Source organism: Heterodontus francisci, chromosome 9 (genome assembly GCF_036365525.1).
Source record: "Heterodontus francisci isolate sHetFra1 chromosome 9, sHetFra1.hap1, whole genome shotgun sequence".
Classification (NCBI taxonomy): Eukaryota; Metazoa; Chordata; class Chondrichthyes; order Heterodontiformes; family Heterodontidae; genus Heterodontus; species Heterodontus francisci.
The window spans coordinates 45,480,312-45,499,571 of record NC_090379.1 but is presented as its reverse complement, the minus strand read 5'-3'; the positions used below and the strand labels follow the sequence as shown (position 1 = coordinate 45,499,571).

At 40.9% G+C, this 19,260-nt stretch overlaps 1 protein-coding gene across 5 annotated transcripts in view; it reads right to left on the bottom strand.

Moving 5' to 3' along the window:
- Positions 1-1,214: 1,214 nt before the first annotated feature.
- Positions 1,215-19,260, bottom strand: part of LOC137373712 (tryptophan--tRNA ligase, cytoplasmic) — a 29,358-nt gene continuing 11,312 nt past the window's right edge. For all 5 annotated transcript variants that reach the window (XM_068038937.1, XM_068038935.1, XM_068038938.1 and 2 more), the window contains exons 4-11: positions 18,567-18,675; positions 17,319-17,438; positions 16,179-16,361; positions 11,490-11,590; positions 10,721-10,833; positions 5,730-5,903; positions 5,338-5,478; positions 1,215-1,522 (exon numbers count right to left, since the gene is read on the bottom strand). In XM_068038937.1, the coding sequence (XP_067895038.1) occupies positions 1,364-1,522; positions 5,338-5,478; positions 5,730-5,903; positions 10,721-10,833; positions 11,490-11,590; positions 16,179-16,361; positions 17,319-17,438; positions 18,567-18,675 (1,100 nt within the window). In that variant the 3' untranslated portion in view covers positions 1,215-1,363. The remainder of the gene's footprint in view (positions 1,523-5,337; positions 5,479-5,729; positions 5,904-10,720; positions 10,834-11,489; positions 11,591-16,178; positions 16,362-17,318; positions 17,439-18,566; positions 18,676-19,260) is intronic.

Genomic DNA, 19,260 nt, shown 5'->3' with positions numbered 1-19,260 from the left:
TTGATCAGCCTCACATTTACTAATTTAAACCTCTACTCTGTTTACCACCAGCCCACCATGGCTGCAGTGTGTACTATATCCAAGGCTTCTTCAACAGCACTTCCCAAACCCACGACTACCAAAACCTAGAAAGATAAGGGCAGCAGTGCATAGGAACACCATCGCATTCAAGATCCCCTCCAGTCACACACTATCCTGACTTGGATATATATCGCATTCTTCCATTGTCACTGGATCAAAAAATCCTGCACCTCCCTACCCAACAGCACTGTGGGAGCACCTTTACCAGACGAAATGCAGCAGTTCAAGAAGGTGCTTCACCACCACCTTCTCAAGGGCAACATGAGCTCAGGATTAAATGTTGGTCTTGCTAGTGTCACCCATATCCTGAGAATTAATAGAAGACAACTTGAACGCCCCTCAGACTTTGTTTTAAAAGATGGTTCAAAGTAAGCTAATAACAAGCACCATCTATGAACCCCTACACATAAACAGCAAATTTGATCAATTTCTCCTATACAAGGAAACTGTTTAAAAAAAATAGAATCATAGAATAGTATAGCACAGAGGAAGCCATTCTGCACATCAAGTTTGTGCCAGTTCCTTCAATGAGCAATCCAGTTAGTCCCACTCCCCTGCTCTTTCCCTATCTCCTTGCAATTTTTCCCATTCTATAAGAATTTAACTGATTCCCAGGGGCTGAAAATTTTCTTTCCCTACACAACTTGAGCTTCTCTGATGTGCAGTAATACAGAGACAGTGTGGATTAGATGCCTATTGAGGGATGGAATTGTAATTATCTAAGGTAACATTTTTGTTAAATGGGTTAGAAGAAAAGCAATGGTGCCTTATTATAAAACAGACTACAGAGACTGAGGATGTACATACTTGTTGTACAAATGCAACAAACATTTCTAAAGGTATGAATATGAACACTTTGTAGAATACCAAATATTTTCAAGCTGGGAATTTGTGACCTTGATTTTTTTTTTAAAAAAGCCATTAAACAAGATAACTGTAATGTTACTGTAGGAAAAGCCTGATTCCAGGCATTTTTCTTGAACTGTAACTTGGGTGCCAAATTGTAATCTTTTAAATCTGAAAGACTCAATGAAAACTATTAAATGAGCATGTATGAAATTGTGATAGGGTAAAAAAAAATCTTTCATCTACAACAGAAGTGATTAAAACATACATCACTATTGCTCTGAAAATTACTGGTTTTAATTTAGTGACATTTATTAATATATTCTAATTCATCCATAATAATGTTACACATAACTTCAGCATAATATTAAGATTCTATTGAATGAAAATGGACTTGATTCTCTATATAGAGCATTATGAATTCCCAAACAAGTCATTAAAAATCAAATGCCAGTTTTCGAGGAGTCGTAAACTGTTTCACCATTTCATCAGTCACATGATTGCGTTGTACTTGGTGTGCTGCTATGATCGGCTGCAGAGTTTCAATAAGAATCTTCTTCAGCTCTCCTGTAAGAAGTTTTCCACTTGAATAATCCTAAATAAAAAGAATTCTTAGATGTAACTAATATGTATTAAAATTACTAAAGTAATTATGGTTGAGGAAGGCCATTCAGCCCATTTTAATTCATCCATCTAGAAAGATCTTATAGTCTTTCCCTTGCAGCATCCAATTGTTTCTTAATTAAATCCAAGATTTTCACCTCCAATACCTCTACAAAATCACTTCTCCAATACTTCTTTCCAAAATGAAAAGTCCAAATTTCTGCATCTATCAGACTGCTGAAGCAAGGTATAAGCCATACGGCTCTTCTCTGCGGTTGAATGATCAGAAATGAAAGCAGTATTCAAGTAGTGGTCTGAACATGACATATCATGATCTCCTCTAACTTTTACTGTGTTAGTAATATAATTGAACAGTGTATTGGCGTTGTTGATGGCTGCACCGTATTTGTTGGATGCACTGAGCATTAATTCTTAATGCTGTATTTAGGTCATAAGAACATAAGAAACAGGAGTAGGAATAGGCCATTCTGCCCTTTGAGCCTGTGCCACCATTCAACAAGATCATGGCTGATCTTCTACCTCAACTCCACCTTTCTTCACCATCCCCATATTCCATGGTATCCAACAATGTATCGATCTGTCTTGAATATACTCAACAAATGAGCATCTACATTGTCAGGTAGATGCTAGTGTGCTAGTGCTATAGCTGTACTAGAACATCTTGGCTAGAGGATAGTTCTGGAGCACAAGTTTTCAGTATTACTGACGGGATGTTGTCAGGGCCCATAGCCTTTGCAGCATCTGGTGCCTTCAGCCGTTGCTTGCTATCACGTGGAGTGAATCGAATTGGCTAAAGACTGGCATCTCTGATGCTGGGGATCTCAGCAGGAGGCCGAGATGGATCAGCCACTCGGCACTTCTGGCTGAAGGTCATTGCAAATGCTTCAGCCTTGTCTTTTGCACTGACACGCCATCATTAAGGATAGGGATCTTTGTGGAGCCTCCTCCTCCAGTTAGTTGTTTAATTGCCCACCACCATTCACGACTGGCTGTGGCAGGACTGCAGGGCTTTGATCTGATCTTTGGCTGTGGGATCACTTGGCTCTGTCTATTGTATGCTACTTCCACTGTTTAGCACGCAAGTAGTCCTGTATTGTAGTTTCACCACGTTGGCACCTCATTTTTAGGTATGCCTGGCAAACCCTCCTGCATTCTTCATTGAACCAGGGTTGATCCCCTGACTTGACGGTAATGGCAGAGTGAGGGTTATGCCGGGCCATGAGGTTACAGATTGTGGTTGAATGCAATTCTGCTGCTGCTGATGGCCCACAGCACCTCATGGATGCCTAATTTTGAGCTGCTAGATCTGCTCTGAATCTATTCCATTTAGCATGGTCATAGTGCTACACAACACAGCTTACTTTCCTACCTTGTTTTGTAGTGTCAAACTAAGATGTATTACACTCAGTCCCTTCATCCAAGTCACTAATATAGATTGTAAATAGCTGAGACCCAAGCACTGAGCCTTGTGGTACCCAACTAGTTACAGCCTGGCAACCTGAAACTGACCTGTTTTTTCCTACTCACTGTTTTCTGTCTGTTAACCAATCCTCAATTTATACTAATATATTATCCCCTATCCCATGAAGCCTAATTTTGTGTAATAAGCTCTTGTGCGATATCTTAACGAATGCTGTTTGAAATTCCAAATACACTACATCCACTGATTCCCCCTGCTAGTTTATGTCAAAAAACTTTTGTCAAACACTATTTCCCTTTCATAAATCTGTGCTGAATTGCGCAAATCATATTATGACTTTCTAAGAGCCATGTTATCACATCCCCAATAATAAATGTTAGCATTTTCCCTACTACTGTCAGGCTAACTGGTCTATAATTCTCCGAATTCTCTCTCCCTCCTTCTTGAATAGCTGGGTTATGTTTGCTCACTTCCAATCTGCAAATAAGATTCTAAAATCTAGGGAATTCTCGAAGATCATGCATCCACTGTAAAACCCTAAGATGTAGGCTATCCGATCCTGGGGTCCTGTCTGTGTTTAGTCCCATTAATTTCTTCAGAACTATTCTTAAAGAAATTATTACGAGTAAAGTTGATCATTCTCACTAGATCCTTGGCTCCCCATCATTCCAAAAAAGATTTTTGTGTCTTCTATCATGAAGACAGATGCAAAGTATTTGTTTAATGTCTCTGCCATTTCCTTATTCCCCACTATAATTCCTCCCTCCTCTACCTCTAATAGGCCCATATTTATTTTCACTAATCTCTTACTTTTTACATACCCGTAGAAGCTTTTACAATCTGTTCTTCTACCTCTTGCTAGTTCATTCTCATATTCTATTTTCTCTATCAATTTCTTGGTCATTCTTCGCTGAATTCAAAATCCTCATGTTTATTACTCTTTTTGGCAACATTATAAGCTGTTTCCTTTAATCCACATTGTTAGCCACAGTTGGACCACTTTTCCCATGGGGTTTTTATTCCTTAGGGAATGCATATTTGTTGTGAAATATGAAATATTTCTTTAAATGTTTGCTATTGCTTATCTATCGTATCTTTTAATGTAATCCCCGTCTACCTTTGCCAACTCGCCCCCCCCCGCGCCCACTAATACCTGCATAGTTTGTTTTGTTCAAATACAGGATCCTAGTTTTGGACTTAAATAAATCTCAAACTCAATATAAAATTCTACCATATGATCACACTTCCCAAGAGACTCCTTTACTATAAGGGTTATTAATTAACCCTACCTTATTGCACAATACTAGATCTAAGACAGATTGTTTCCTAGTTGATTCTGCAACATACCAACTTGGAATGCATTCAAGATCGTTTTCTATGAACTCGCCCTCCATACTATTACTGTAAATTTGGTTTTCCAAGTCTATTTGAAGATTGAAGATAAATCTCCTGATTTATAATCTACTGTCACAACTACTATTAGGGGGCTTATACACTACTCCCACCAATGTTTTCTGCCCCTTGATGCTTCTTAGCTCCACCCAAACTGATTCTAAATCTTGATTTTCCGAGCTAAGATGTTTTTGCTCTCTACTGTCTTCATTCCATCCTTTATCAGGATTACCATCCCCCTCCTGTTTCTATTTTGCCTACCTTTTATGTAAGTCACGTATCCTGGAATTTTTAGTTCCCAACCTTGGTCACTCTGCAACCACACGTCCGAAATGGCTATTAGATCAAAACTATTTATTTCTGTCTGTGCTATTAATTTATCTATTTTGTTGTGAATGCTTTGCATATTCAGATATATTGCCTTTGATTTGAAATTTATTTCTATTTTTCCTTGATGTCAACTTAGTCACTAATGGCCTAACACCTTTGTTAAACTCTCTGTCCCTTCTTGACCACTCTGCTTATTTTTACCCAAATTGTTACTTTGCTCTCCAGCCTTGACATTCATTTTGCTGCTTTTGAGTTTACCCTTTCCTGAATCCTTCCACCCCCCAATTCATTAAAGTCCTATTTACCACTCGTTATTCGATTCGTCAGGACACTGGCCCTGAAGTTTAAGTGGAGACCACCCCAATGGAACAACTCTCTCCTTTTCCCCAGTACTTACGCCAGTTTCCCATGAATCGAAACCCCCCATCTCCCACACCACTCTTCCAGCCACGTATTTAACCTTCTAATCTGTTTATCCCTATGCCAACTTGCGCCTGGTGCAAATAATAATCCAGGGGTTATTAACTGTGAGGCTCTGCATTTTAATGTCGACCAGGACAGAGTAAGTTAGCGTGCAGGTGGCATTTTAGGGGGCGTATAGGAATAAATGCTAAAAAAGTTTAAGTGAAATAAACTGCACTGACCTGTTTTATTTTGTCCAGTTTCTCATCATCTTCTAGGAAAAAGGTCAAGTACATGTAAGATACGTCCACTTCACAATTCCCACCAAACTGTTGGTGTTCTTCAATAGTATCCTTACCACCTGAAAAAGCATGCTTGTTGATCTGAGGAAAAATAATTACAATTAAGTTAACTACCTTAATGTTGTGCATATAAGTTTTTTTAATATTGTTCTTTCACTGGTAATAGTTCATATGAAAAAAGCTGCTATTGCCGACACATTTCTCCAAAGAATTGTGCTACAAAATAAACTTGGACTAAAAATTACTTACATGTAAGATGAACCCTTTATTTTGACCACCAAATAAGAAAATAAATTTCCATCTTATACACTCTAATATATGGTGAACATTACCTTTGTTTTGATCTGTTTTGGGGTATCTGTGAGGAAGATGGAAGAACTTGAGTCACTGGCACTCATCTTTGTCTGTGCTCCTTGCAGAGCAGGGAAGAAGACTGAATGTAACAATGCTGGTTTCGGATAGCCAATCCTTGGAGCAACATCCCTGGTCATCCTAAAATATGGGTCCTATGAAAAAATAACAGATGATTAAACAGAATTGAAGTTTCGTTGTCAAAGCTGATGCTGGAGCGTTTCAATATTAAGTGCAGTCAAATTTAAGCAGGTACATAGTTTTAGTAGAAAAATTAATTTAGAGAAACTAGCAAAACAGTGTTCACAGGGAGACCAGAGGCAAGGTGTTGGGTTAAAAACAGCAGCAACCTAAAACCTGAGAACAGCCATGAGAGCGAGATCAGAGACAAGAGACAGGGATCAAAGCAGCAACAACACAGGGCCTAAGAGCAACGGCGACAGCAGGACCAGAGGTGAGAGGCAGGGATAAAAGCAGTGGCAAAGAGAGCAAAAACAAAATTACAGAGTGATGTCACAGGACAGCAGAGCCCAGAGACAAGGAGCACAGACCTGAAGGTGTTCCAGGGATGGAGTAGCAGAGCAGCCAGAGAGGATAAAACGCAAGGCCATGGGAGCAGGCCTCAAGTGGACAGCCCAGAGATAAGGAAAGCGCAGACCTGAAGGAATTCGGGGGCAGAGCACCAGAGCGGCTGCAGCCTGGAGTGACCACGAGTGTCAGGATTGAGGCAAAAAAAAAACTGAAGTGACGCCAGCACAAGGGAAGATGCTGACTGGTGAGCAGCAGGTGGGTGTTTTTTTTTAAACAAATCTTTAGTTTGTGTCTATTAAGAGTTGTTAGTCTATTAAATAGAGAGATGGCAGGGCAGCTCAGTCTTGTGGAATGCACGTACTGTTCCATGTGGGGACTTCAGGAAACTTCTCCTGGAATACCACACATGCAGGAAATGTCATCAGCTAGAGGAGCTCAAGCTCCAGATTTTGGAGCTTGAGCAGCAGCTGGCATCTCTGTTGTGCATCTGCGAGCTACATGGATAGCACATTTCTAGAGGTGGTCATGCACAGTTTAAGAGTGTGCAAGCAAAAAAAGAATGGGCAACTGCCGGTCATGCAGGACCAGGCAGTTAGTGCAGGGGTCCCTTGAGTGCATCTCGCTCTCCAACAGGTATTCAGTTCTGAATGTTGGTGGGAGTGATGGTTTCTTTGGGGAATACAGGTAGAACCAAGGCCACAGCACCATGAGTGGCTCAGTTGTACAGTGGGAGAGAATGAAGGTCAGGAATGCAATAGTGATGGGAGATTCAATAATTTGGGTGACAGTCAGGTGTTTCTGTGGTCACAGATGTGATTGCACGATGTTGCCTCCTTGGTGCCGGGTCAAGGATGTTACTGAGCAGCTGTGAAGCATTGGTATGGGGGGGGGGGGGGGGGGTGGGGGGGAAAGAGAAAGTAAACAGCCATATTGGTACTAATGACATAGGTAGAAAAAGGGATAAGGTCCTACAGGCAGATTTCAGGGAGTTAGGAAAGAAATTAAAAAGGACCTCAAAGGTAATAATCTCCAGAGGGCTTTAGATTCCTGGGGCATTGGGACTAGTTTTGGGCAAGGTGGGGCCCATACAAGTTGGATGTGTTGCACCTCAACAGGGCTGGGACCAATATCTTGGCAGGGAGGTTTGCTAGTGCTGCTGAAGAGAATTTAAACTAGCTTGGCAGGGGTTGGGAACATGAGTGGATTCAGACGGAAAACAAGCAAAACTGAAATTAGAAGGCAGAAAATTGATAAATGAGAATGGAAGGTCAAGGAAGTAAATACTAGAAAATAGACAACAAATGAGTTGTTCAGGGATCAATGGTATATACTTCAATGCAAGGGGTCTAATGAATAAGGTAGTGAGCTGAGGGCACAGTTAAACACTTTGAAGTGTGATACCATAGCCATTACTGAAAGAAGGGCAAATGGCAGCTCAACGTTCCTGGTTAGAGGGTTTTCAGATGGGATAAAGAAGGGAATAAACAAAAAGAGGGGTCACAATATTGGTTAAAGAAACAATCACAGTTGTGAGGAGGGATGATATGCTCGGATGAGCATCAAATCAAGCTATATGAGAAACAAGAAAAGGGCAATCACACTGCTGGGAGTGTACTATAGACTTCTAAACAGTCAGAGGGAGACAGAAGTGCAAATATGTAGGCAAATTGCTGCAAAGTGCAGAAACAAAAGGGCAGTAATAGTAGGGGATTTCAACTATCTTATTATTAACTGGGATAAAATTAGCGTAAAAGATACTGAGGGTGCAGAATTCTTAAAATGCATTTAGGAGAACTTATTAAGCCACATGTAGCAAGCCCAACAAGTACAAGGGCAGTTCTGGGCTTAGGTTTAGGGAACAAAACTGAAGGGGCATCAGTGGGAGAGAATTTTAGTGGTAGTGATCATACTTCAGTTAGATACATAGTTATAGAAAAGGGCAAAGAGTAAAAGTTTTAAATTAGGGAAATGTCATTATAGGAAGGATGTGATCGCATGAGATAGGGTACAGAGGAGATTTACGAAGATGTTGCCAGGAATGGAGAATTTTAGCTATGAGGAAAGATTGGATAGGCTGGGTTTCTATAGTATTGAACTTCTGGCATCTGACATAAGATTTCTTATTTTGCCTTATGCAACTCTGTATGCTCTTTGACATCTACATGGTGGTGTGAGGGGTGGGGGAGGGAGGGTCTAGATTTGAGAGTCCCACCCTTTTTCTTTGCGGGAACATATTTGTTCTGCACCCTCATTAGGTTCTCCTCGAATGCCTCCCACTGCTCTGACACCGGTTTTTCCTTCAACTACCTGTTTCTAATCTACTTTTGCCAAATCACATCCTAACTTAGTAAAATTAACATTTCCCCAATTTAAAACTTTTACTCTTGGTCTATCTTTGTCCTTTTCCATAACTATATATCTAACTGAAGTATGATCACTACCAGTAAAATTCTTTCCCACTGATGCCCCTTCAGATGTGTTCCCTAAACCTAAGCCCAGAACTGCCCTTTCACTTGTTGGGTTTGCTCCATGTGGCTTAAAAAGTTCTTCTAAATGCATTTTAAGAATTCTGTACCTTTTTTCTTTTGTCTTTTGGGCCTCCTTATCTCGAGAGACAATGGATACGCGCCTGGAGGTGGTCAGTGGTTTGTGAAGCAGCGCCTGGAGTGGCTATAAAGGCCAATTCTGGAGTGACAGGCTCTTCCACAGGTGCTGCAGAGAAATTTGTTTGTTGGGGCTGTTGCACAGTTGGCTCTCCCCTTGCGCCTCTGTCTTTTTTCCTGCCAACTACTAAGTCTCTTCGACTCGCCACAATTTAGCCCTGTCTTTATGCCCACTGCCTTGTGGGCGTCTCGGGAGAGACCAAGGCTAAGGGAGTAAACCCTAACAGAAAATCCGGAGCGGAACCCCGTAGGCGGTCATGTGTCACCTTTGGCATGTTTCCGGCAGTTCCTGCAGCCATACTGGTGCCAAACGTCGTGTCCTGCACTCCTTTGGACCCCACCAGAAAGGCCGAGAGGGGGGTTTTGACGACTGGGCAACTCTCAACCTCCATAAATTTGCCCAGGCATGCGCCATGGAGAGGTCACTCCATAGTTGCCTCACAGCGACTGTACCTTTTTACTCTAATGTTATCCCAGTTAATATTAGGGTAGTTGAAATCCTCTACTATTAGTATTACAGAGGAGGCTGAGGGGAGATTTAATTGAGATATATAAAATTATGAGGGGTCTAGATAGAGTGGATAGGAAGGACTTTTACTATTAACAGAGAGGTCAAAAACCAGAGGCAGAGGCATAGCTTTAAAGTTGTGGCAAATGGATTTGAGGGGAATTGAGAAATTTTTTCGCCCAGAGGGTGGATGGGATCTGGAACTCACTGCCTGAAAAGGATGGTAGAGGCAGAAAACCTCATCGCATTTAAAAAACTTTTGGATATGCACCCAAGGTGCTGTAAGCTTCAGGACTATGGACCAATAGCTGGCAAGTGGGATTAAGCTGGATAGCTCGTTTTTGGCTATCATGGACACAAAATGTTGAATGGCCTCCTTCTGATTGAAAATGTATGCTTTTAAAATTTTGAATTTCACAAAGAACATTACAGAGATTACAGAATTAACTACGTTGTGTTCAAGTGTTTTAAATACAATTTCATTTAGTATTACTAATTTGACATACATGGAGCAATATTTATGGTCGAAGTGCAAGTCATTCGAAATTATTAAGAAATTCAAACTGGCTACAATAAAATTATATTTAGACCTAGTTGTGTAGAACAACTCTTTTCAGCACCAAATAGTGATATTAGAGTCTATATAATAATGCCTGGAGCATGAACTGTTGAGCTTAGCAAAAGCGTTGTTTGGATACGTCATGCAGTTGACAGGTTCCTCATGTGAAACACTATCCAAATCAGAAAGCCATTGCCAGGCTGCTCTTCTAAACATCTTAAAAGAAATCATTTGCATTTATATGGAGTCTTTCATGGATTTAGGGCATCCCAAAATATTTCACAGCCAATGTTTGGAAATGTAGTCAATATAGAAAACGATGCAGTCAATTTATGCACAGCAAGATCCCATAAACTTCAATGAGCTAAATGGCCAGACCATTTTTTTGGTGGTGTTGGTTGAGGGATAAATGTAGACCACGACACTGTGAGAATTCTCCTGCTCTTCTTAGAATACTGTATTTTAGTTATCACTTTTGCTCTGGTTTTGGCACAGGTCTGCCTGTCCTCTGGGCTCTTAGGCTACAGGTAGTGTATAATGAAAATGACTTGTTGGGGGGGGGGGGGAAAAAGAAAAAAATCATGTACCACATAGAGTAAACTTGAATACAATTAATACATTGGGAAAATGACTAATGCTGCAACCTTAGAATTCAAAGGCGGAACACATTTCAAGCATATGTACTTTCTTTGGTTGGCACTTAACACTGACCTGGTCAATAGCACAGGGAATGAGACATTGAATATCCTTTTGGCCGTTAAAGATTTGTGGAAATGAGGTGCTGAAAGATGGAGCAGCCTGTATAGCAGGGAAACTGATCTTTCCTGTCAATTAAAAATACCGAGTTAGACATTTTTAATTAAGTTTCTTAACAAGAGCAGTCAAACATTGAAAGTGATTATTAACAAAGCTAGTAGATGTTTCCCATAAATGACCTAAATATTTTTCTACAGAAATAACTTGTGTTCTGAGGTATATTAATATTACTGTACACTTATACTGCTAAACTCATGTCTAGATGTTCACAGTGTAGGTCAAATATTAGACTTTCCCCAGATACAATGCATTATTTGTTCTCAGTTTAAGTTGTCTTAATGTTAGCAAAAATAATGAAGCAACTAAAACTTCTATTAATTATGATAGAGGTTATTTGAGAAATGAAAAATATTCTCATGGTAGGTTGGTGATTAGAAACTTGTACAGTTGATAGAAACTTCTAACTTTGAAATCACAGGTCTATTCATGGGGGTGTGCAGTAGTTTCCAGTTTAATGGTTATCAAAAGGAACAAAAGTCTGCTCATAGAAAACATTTGATAAAGTTTGGTGAAATCACAATAAAACAACTAAGATGTTGACGGGACACCAGGGCGGGAGAGAAAACCTAAGAAATGAAACCACTGAAGATTACATGACAATGACGTGTTCAGCATACAAGGTCAAACTTGCAACAAACTTGAAAATAAGCAATATTAATCTTACCTATGCAGTCACTATCTCCAAAGCCAAAGATCCCCTTCACTTGATTAAAAGTCACATGTTTCTGGATTTTAACCACATTCTGATAGAATCCTGGGCTCTGTCTGCAGCCAAAACAGAATTAAAATATTGCACTTTACAGATTGGAGGGGGAAAAAATACTTGATTTATAGTTAATGAACAATCTCAGTTCTAAAGTTATCACAATTGTAATTTTGATGCCATAATCTCTGATTACGTTGAATAGGATAGTGGTTAGGTGTGTATCTTAGAAGTACATTTTCTTGCGCAGTGCACTGGAGCTCGTATGCACTGTGCCACAGAGTCAGAATGCATTTTTGATTTCATGGTGAAGAGGCACCTACTTCCAATCAGCCAGTTGTTGTGTAGCACAGGTGGAATGGAGGCCTGGGAGCCAGGTAAGTGTGGAGTGCTAGAAGTCCACAGGAGAAAAGGAGACAATATATAGAATGTAACGAATTGCAGCATTGTTGACTCATACTTTGGTGCAGACTTTAATTTACGTCACTTTGAACAGCACATTAATTTTAATCGCTTTCATGCATCTTTACCTTGTACTGTTAAGATCAAACCTTGCCCAAGCTGGGTAGCTTTTTTTCCTTCACATTGCTTTGGTAGTCACACGAAGCTAGAGAAGGGAAAGCGGTAGGTGGGTTTTTGTGGTGGAGAAGGGTTACGATAAAACTGTTGAATTCTCTTGAGACTCAAAGTCCAGATAGTTGCAGGCCTGAGATGATCATAGATTTCTCTCTTGATTGATGGTTCTTTTGAAGTTGGTGGGGCACTTCTAGCTTACTCTCTCGCTGCTGTATGATGTAGATGTCGAAATTTACCAGCAGGGCATATGCTTTCTGGCTTCCTGGAATGCCAGCAGTTACAAGTAGCTTCACCTTTTGGGTCAATCTCTCGCTCTCTTTCTCTTTCTGGCTTTTTTTTTGAAAAGGTAAAACTGCCACTTCTCACCTCATGCTAGAGACATTCTGGTTTCTTTCCCATGGTGATCACAATGGCCCTGGATGTGGCTACTTCACACCTCCTTTGTTTTAAAAATTCTGGAATGTTTCTATGATAGGTGTGAGATTGGTTTCATTATCACTTCTTGGCTTTGAAAATTTGTCCTTTGGCTTTACCAGGCTGTTTGAATACAAAGTGACTCCTGACAATGCAGTGGTCCGCTGACGTCATCAGAGTGCGTCAAGCTGCGCAAATACGCAGCTACATCTTGCCAGGAATAAATGGCACATGCGTGGGATGATGTCATCGCGCAGCGCCGACGTCATTGCGTATCCACGCCTGGTCCATCTTCGCACATGTGCGATAAAGCGTCATCGGGTATCCAGCCCCCCACTGAGCTGGAGGAAGCGGCTGAATGGGAGACTTTGAGCCTGGAGCTCGATCCCCGACACTCGCTCCTGCCCCACTAGCTGTTCTCCCCCCTTGGCAACTCGCTCCAGGCCTCGACACTTCCGCCCCTCAGCTGCCTCCTCCAGACCTCGCTGCTCCCCCCTACTCCCCTGGCCGATTGTTCCTTGCTTCGCGCCATCCCAGTCTATGGCTGCTTGCTCCCCGCTTCCCCACCCCCCCTTTCAGCCACTAGCTCTAGGGTGTGATTGACTGGAGAGAAGGGTGGAACGATCAGGGAACAACTGGCCAGAGAGGTGGGGGGGACCAGTGAGATCGGGAGAAAGCGGCTGGTGGGGGGGGTGGGGGGCAGTGAGCTGCCAAGGGGGAGAGGGGAGTGGAGGAGAGCGGCCAGTGGGGTGGGAGCTAGTAGCTGCATTTGGGTAAAATCAGCCCTGGTCAGTCATATAAACAAATCACAATAATGAACTGGCAGCACATTTTATCCTCTGCCTGATTTTCTTTTCCATCAATTGGGGTGACAATTCACTATCTTCCAATGGAAATTCAATCAAAAAATTCCTTTGTATTTAATAGGATTGCTGGAATATTAAATGGATTTGAGGATTACAGTTAGTATCCAAGAACTACATAGTAGCATAATACTGGGCTACCATCCAACTTAATGTAAGGTTAGTTTCCTTGAATGATCGAGCCATAAGCATTTCCTGTGACAAATCTTTAATCCTGGCAGCTACCTGAACTTTACAGACACTGAAGTTCTCGTTGAAGAGCATGCATTTGGGCATGTGCAAGTACTGCGCCACCTAGAGGTTGCGTTGTCAGCAAATGCAGCCATTTGATTATACAAAAGGTTAATCCCCTTTGCTTCGGCAGCCATTTGAAACATTGTCCACTTTTTTTTAAAAATAAAAGGTTCATTTTTTTAAAGACATAGTCCGTTATTTCATAACTCTTCGGAGTTACTGTGAATGTTGTATCACTGCACCTCCGATGTGCGTGACATGAAGACCCCACCTACCAAGAATGAGGCATATTAATTTCGAAATATGAAATTAATTTTCAACTGTTGCTGCACTGAAAAGATGACTTGTTTAAAGAGATAACAGCAGTGGCTGGAAACATTTGCATACTAAGGCAGTTGCCTGGAGAGACAATGGAACTGCTCCCTGATCCAATTAACCCCAAATGTATTTTGCTCACCAGACATTGAATGTGGAACAAGTCAGCATTTCATCCATTACACCCCACACAATATGTCAGCTAAGATGGAGAATCCACAAAAATGGGAGTGTTTGGTCATGTGACTAGGGTTTTTTAAAACAATCTGCTGGCCCAGGGTTTTTGAATTGTGTTCACAGACAGGTTGAGTCAGACTGTAACTGAACTTGAAGAAAGAGCCTCTCTCTCTCAAATTTCCAGATCCACTGAAGCTACTTAAACCGCAAGAGAGAAGACTCCTACATCGAAACAAGTTTGAAAACATGCACTGGGCCCCAATGAAACGGCAAGATTTAACAGCAATCAAAGACTCTACATCGAACTCAAAAGATAGTAAATGAACTCCAGCTTTTGCTTCAAACTTTTCCCCTTTATTCTTTTACTGTCTTTATCTGCATGTGTGTTTATTGCATGTGCGCTAGCGTGGTTGCGTCGCATATTCGTAGCAGTTTAATCAAATTAGTGTTTTAAGGTTAATAAACTTGTGTTTTTTGTTTATCTAAGAAAACCTGTCTGGTTGATTTCTTTGCCTTAGAGAGCAGTGAACAAGGATACACTGAGGGGGGAGCTAAAAACACTTCTTAAAAATCAAACCCTGTTATGGTCAAACCAGGCAAAGGCTGAGAGGGAACCCCTAGACCCCTTTCTCACTTGGTCATAACATTAAGCATTCAGTGGGGATAAGCAAAACTTGTCAGATTCACTTCAATCATACTTTTAAGGCAAACGTTTTTCCACTCAGTTTTACCTAACTGTAAATAATGCCATTTTGTGGCCATTTTCCCCTCCAGAGTAGCTTCCTCCTCTGCTGCATATACGTCATCCTTCTCACTCAGTAGTTTGTACAATGTTTTATCGATGTAATTTTTAAAAATTCATTCACGGATTGTGGGCCTCACTGGCTGGGCCAGCATTTATTGCGCATCCCTAATTGCCCTTGAGAAGGTGATGGTGGGCTGCCTTCTTGAACCGCTGCAGTCCATGTGAGGTAGGTATACCCACAGTGCTGTTAAGAAGGGAGTTCCAGGATTTTGACCCAGTGACAGTAGAGGAACGACGATATAGTTCCAAGACAGGATGGTGTGTGACTTGGAGGGGAACTTGCAGGTGATGGTGTTCCCATGCATTTGCTGCACTTGTCCTTCTAGTTGGTAGAGGTCGCGGGTTTGGAAGGTGCTGTCAAAGGAGCCTTGGTGCGATGCTGCAGTGCATTTTGTAGATGGTACACACTGCTGCCACTGTGCGTCAGTGGTGGAGCAAGTGAATGTTTGTGGATGGGGTGCCAATCAAGCAGGCTGCTTTGTCCTGGATGGTGTCGAGCTTCTTGAGTGTGGTTGGAGCTGCACCCATCCAGGCAAGTGGAGAGTATTCCATCACTCCTGACTTGTGCCTTGTAGATGGTGGACAGGCTTTGGGGGGTCAGGAGGTGAGACTCGCTGCAGGATTCTAGACTCTGACCTGTTCTTGTAGCCGCGGTATTTATATGGCTACTCCAGTTCAGTTTCTGGTCAATGGTAGCTCCTAGGATGTTTATAGTGGGGGATTCAGCAATGGTAATGCCATTGAATGTCAAGGGGAGATGGTTAGATTCTTTCTTGCTGGAGATGGTGAATTAATGGCTGATAGCAGTTTGGGATGGGATTTGTTTCCCAGCTGAGGCTGCAAAAATTGAGAGCACTATTTGTTTTTCCTTGTTGTGTTCTACTTGTTATGCTTTCTTAAACAAATAAACTGTCTTTTGGAACCAAGGCTACACATTGTGGCAACTTTTCATTGTAAGCCAAGTTGGGGTTGAGGAGGGATGGTGTACATTTACAATGCCAACAAAAAAAACCTCAGTGGACTAATCTCCAGAAGGAAAACACTATATGACACAAAATTTTACTTTCAATCGGTTAAATAATTTCCAGTACTAACACAAAAGATTGGCTGCATAATATACATATACGCTTGAATACTCTAACCTACATTCCATACTAAAACTTTCTCTCTAGCTTACTCACCATTACTGCTGTACTTCATTTATTTACATCTTTTCCAATGAAAAATATAAATGAAAACACTGGTGCAATACTGCAATAAGCATACCCCATGTAATCCAGATCAGAGAAGATGAAGGTTTTATTCACATCAAAGCCACAAGCAATGATGTCTTTGGTATTCTCAACAGCATATTTATAAGCCTGTTCTAGTGTTATGTCTTTCCACAGGTATTTCTCATCATCGGTCAGCTGAATTATTAGAGGTACATTAAAAACATCTTGGAGCCACCTATTTAATAGAAATATATAGGTATGAACAAGATAAATCTTTCAATAGAACAATCTACAGATTGGGAAAAATACAATCAGTGGAATATCATTCCATTGGTCTTAAATTTTAAGCCAGCTGTGAAAGCATTAAAAATTTTTAAGGAGACACATTAACATAAAAGCCTACCCTGCACACAAAAAAAAATTCAAAAGGTGCAAATATTACTGATAGCTGTAAAAAGCACCACCTGACATTTTTACTAGTAAAATGATGGACATGACCAAGTCAGCAGAATGCTGGATAGAGAATAAGCTTGCAAAGTCTACACATAGTATATCCTCACAAAACTAGTTGACTCTTGAATATTTCCTGTGAATGTGGTTATAGCACATCATTTGAACCTCTCCTTAATCAAGTAGTAACGGGGTTGATTTTAACTTTTCAGCGGTCAACCAGCACAGCACACCAGCAACCCACCAATTCTGGCAGTGAAGAGGACAGAGCCCTAGCCACGCTTTAACAGAAATGGCAAGATGCAGACGCCAAATGAGCATGTGACCTCCCAATGTGACTCACTGCATTCAGGTTGGTGCTGTTATTGGGCAACCTGGAGGCCGCCCAGCTGATTAACAAGGCAAGTCGTGCTCCTCCTGACCCCACAAAAATAATAGAACATTTTTCAGGGCCTCTTCAGCTCTATCAACAGTAAAACTAGGTGGACAGTGTACAGGGCACATTCCAACTAATTATGTCCAAAAATAATAATTGGGGTCATATGTACATGAAATGGGCAGGCATTTGGTTGCCCAGTGGTAGGCCCCTGTAAATGTCAGCGGCCAAAATTTTGGCATTAACAGGGAAGTAAGTCTATTGGCCCCATTTTAATGCCAATTTCAGCAAGTTAAAATCGACCCCAATAAACTTAAGCAGCACACACAAGGGTTGCTCTCGCACTTGCACATTATCCAAACTTACTTTGTGAAGATGAATGGAATAAGGTGGCCCATATGCATAGCCTCCGATGAAGGACCACGCCCTGTATACAGGTAAAATGATTTTTTTGTTTCAAAAGCATCAAGGATCTGGTGCATATCCCTTTGAAAAAAGAATGATCAAAAACACAACTTCAAAAATACAATTAATGTAGCTTTTCAACACAGATAAATTAGATAGGAAGATTTGAGGGGCAATTTTTTGGTGTTGGGGAATCATAATGCCTTTTTCAAATAAATACCACAGTTCAATAATCCTACATGTCTTTCATGAATAATTAAAATACACTCGAGCAGAACTGATTCCAACAGCATTTTACTAACATAATTACAGTTTACCACTAAAGGAGTCATTATTTAGATTCACTTATTTTCATATGAAATCTCTACTGCTTTCAAGTCCTTACACTTTGATGCAAACATTTGGTGACAAAGCAAAAATCTGTTTTATTTTAGTTATGTTCAAGTATCAAATGGCTAATCACATCTTCAGGTGATGCTGAAACAGCCGTTAAAAATGCAACTAAGTAACTTTTTTGTTTTGACAGTTTATTACCTAGTGAGGGGATGGAAGTAACAGGATGTTGAACATGGATCATATTAATAATGAAATCTTACAACTTTTATCCGTTTGTCTCAAAAATTTAGACCAGAACACAGTAATTAAAGTCAGGAATTTCAAACTTTAAAAGATGTTGAAAGATTATCCTAAAAAAGAACAAAATATATCTTAGATCTGCAAAATTAGTTCAGTGTGGGCGGCGCAGTGGTTAGCACCGCAGCTTCACAGCTCCAGTGACCCAGGTTCAATTCTGGGTACTGCCTGTGTGGAGTTTGCAAGTTCTCCCTATGTCTGCGTGGGTTTCCTCCGGGTGCTCCGGTTTCCTCCCACATGCCAAAGACTTGCAGGTTAATTGGCCATTATAAATTGCCCCTAGTATAGGTAGGTGGTAGGAAAATATAGGGACAGGTGGGGATGTGGTAGGAATATGGAATTAGTGTAGGATTAGTATAAATGGGTTGTTGATGGTCGGCACAGACTCGGTGGGCCGAAGGGCCTGTTTCAGTGCTGTATCTCTAAACTAAACTAAACTAAATGTTAAAAAACTACAGTTAAGTTAAATTTAGGAAATGTCAGTTGCTATGGATGAAGTTCAACAGTTGGGAATAAGTCACACGCATTGAAAATCATTTATTATGGGTACAAAAAGAGATGAAATGTTTTGCCAACCTATGAGAGAAGAAGATTCCTCTGCGAAGAAAATGATGAGCTTTTTGACCAGTGACTTGTTCTATTCGGTCAATCAACTCCTGATCAATTTTGCTGCTTCCAAACCGAACTGTAAATAATGAAGTGGTTTTCACAATTACTAGACTGGTGTGGTACAGCACTGCAGTTGTCATAATATAAATATTAAACCATTATTATGGGTACAAAAAGAAATGAAATGTTTTGCCAACCTATGAGAGAAGATTCCTCTGCAAAGAATTTCTTATCCAAATAACAATGAAAAGTTAAAAAATGAGTATGATTTTCTGTAAGCTTGTTTAGTTTAGTTTAGAGATACAGCACTGAAACAGGCCCTTTGGCCCACCGAGTCTGTGCCGACCATCAACCACCCATTTATACTAATCCTGCACTAATCCCATATCCCTACCTGTCCCTATATTTCCCTACCACCTACCTATACTAGGGTCAATTTATAATGGCCAATTAACCTATCAACCTGCAAGTCTTTGGCATGTGGGAGGAAACCGGAGCACCCAGAGGAAACCCACGCAGACACAGGGAGAACTTGCAAACTCCACACAGGCAGTACCCAGAATTGAACCCGGGTCGCTGGAGCTGTGAGGCTGCAGTGCTAACCACTGCGCCACTGTGCCGCCCAGTGTAATGAAGTTGCAAGTTAGTCATCTATAATGAT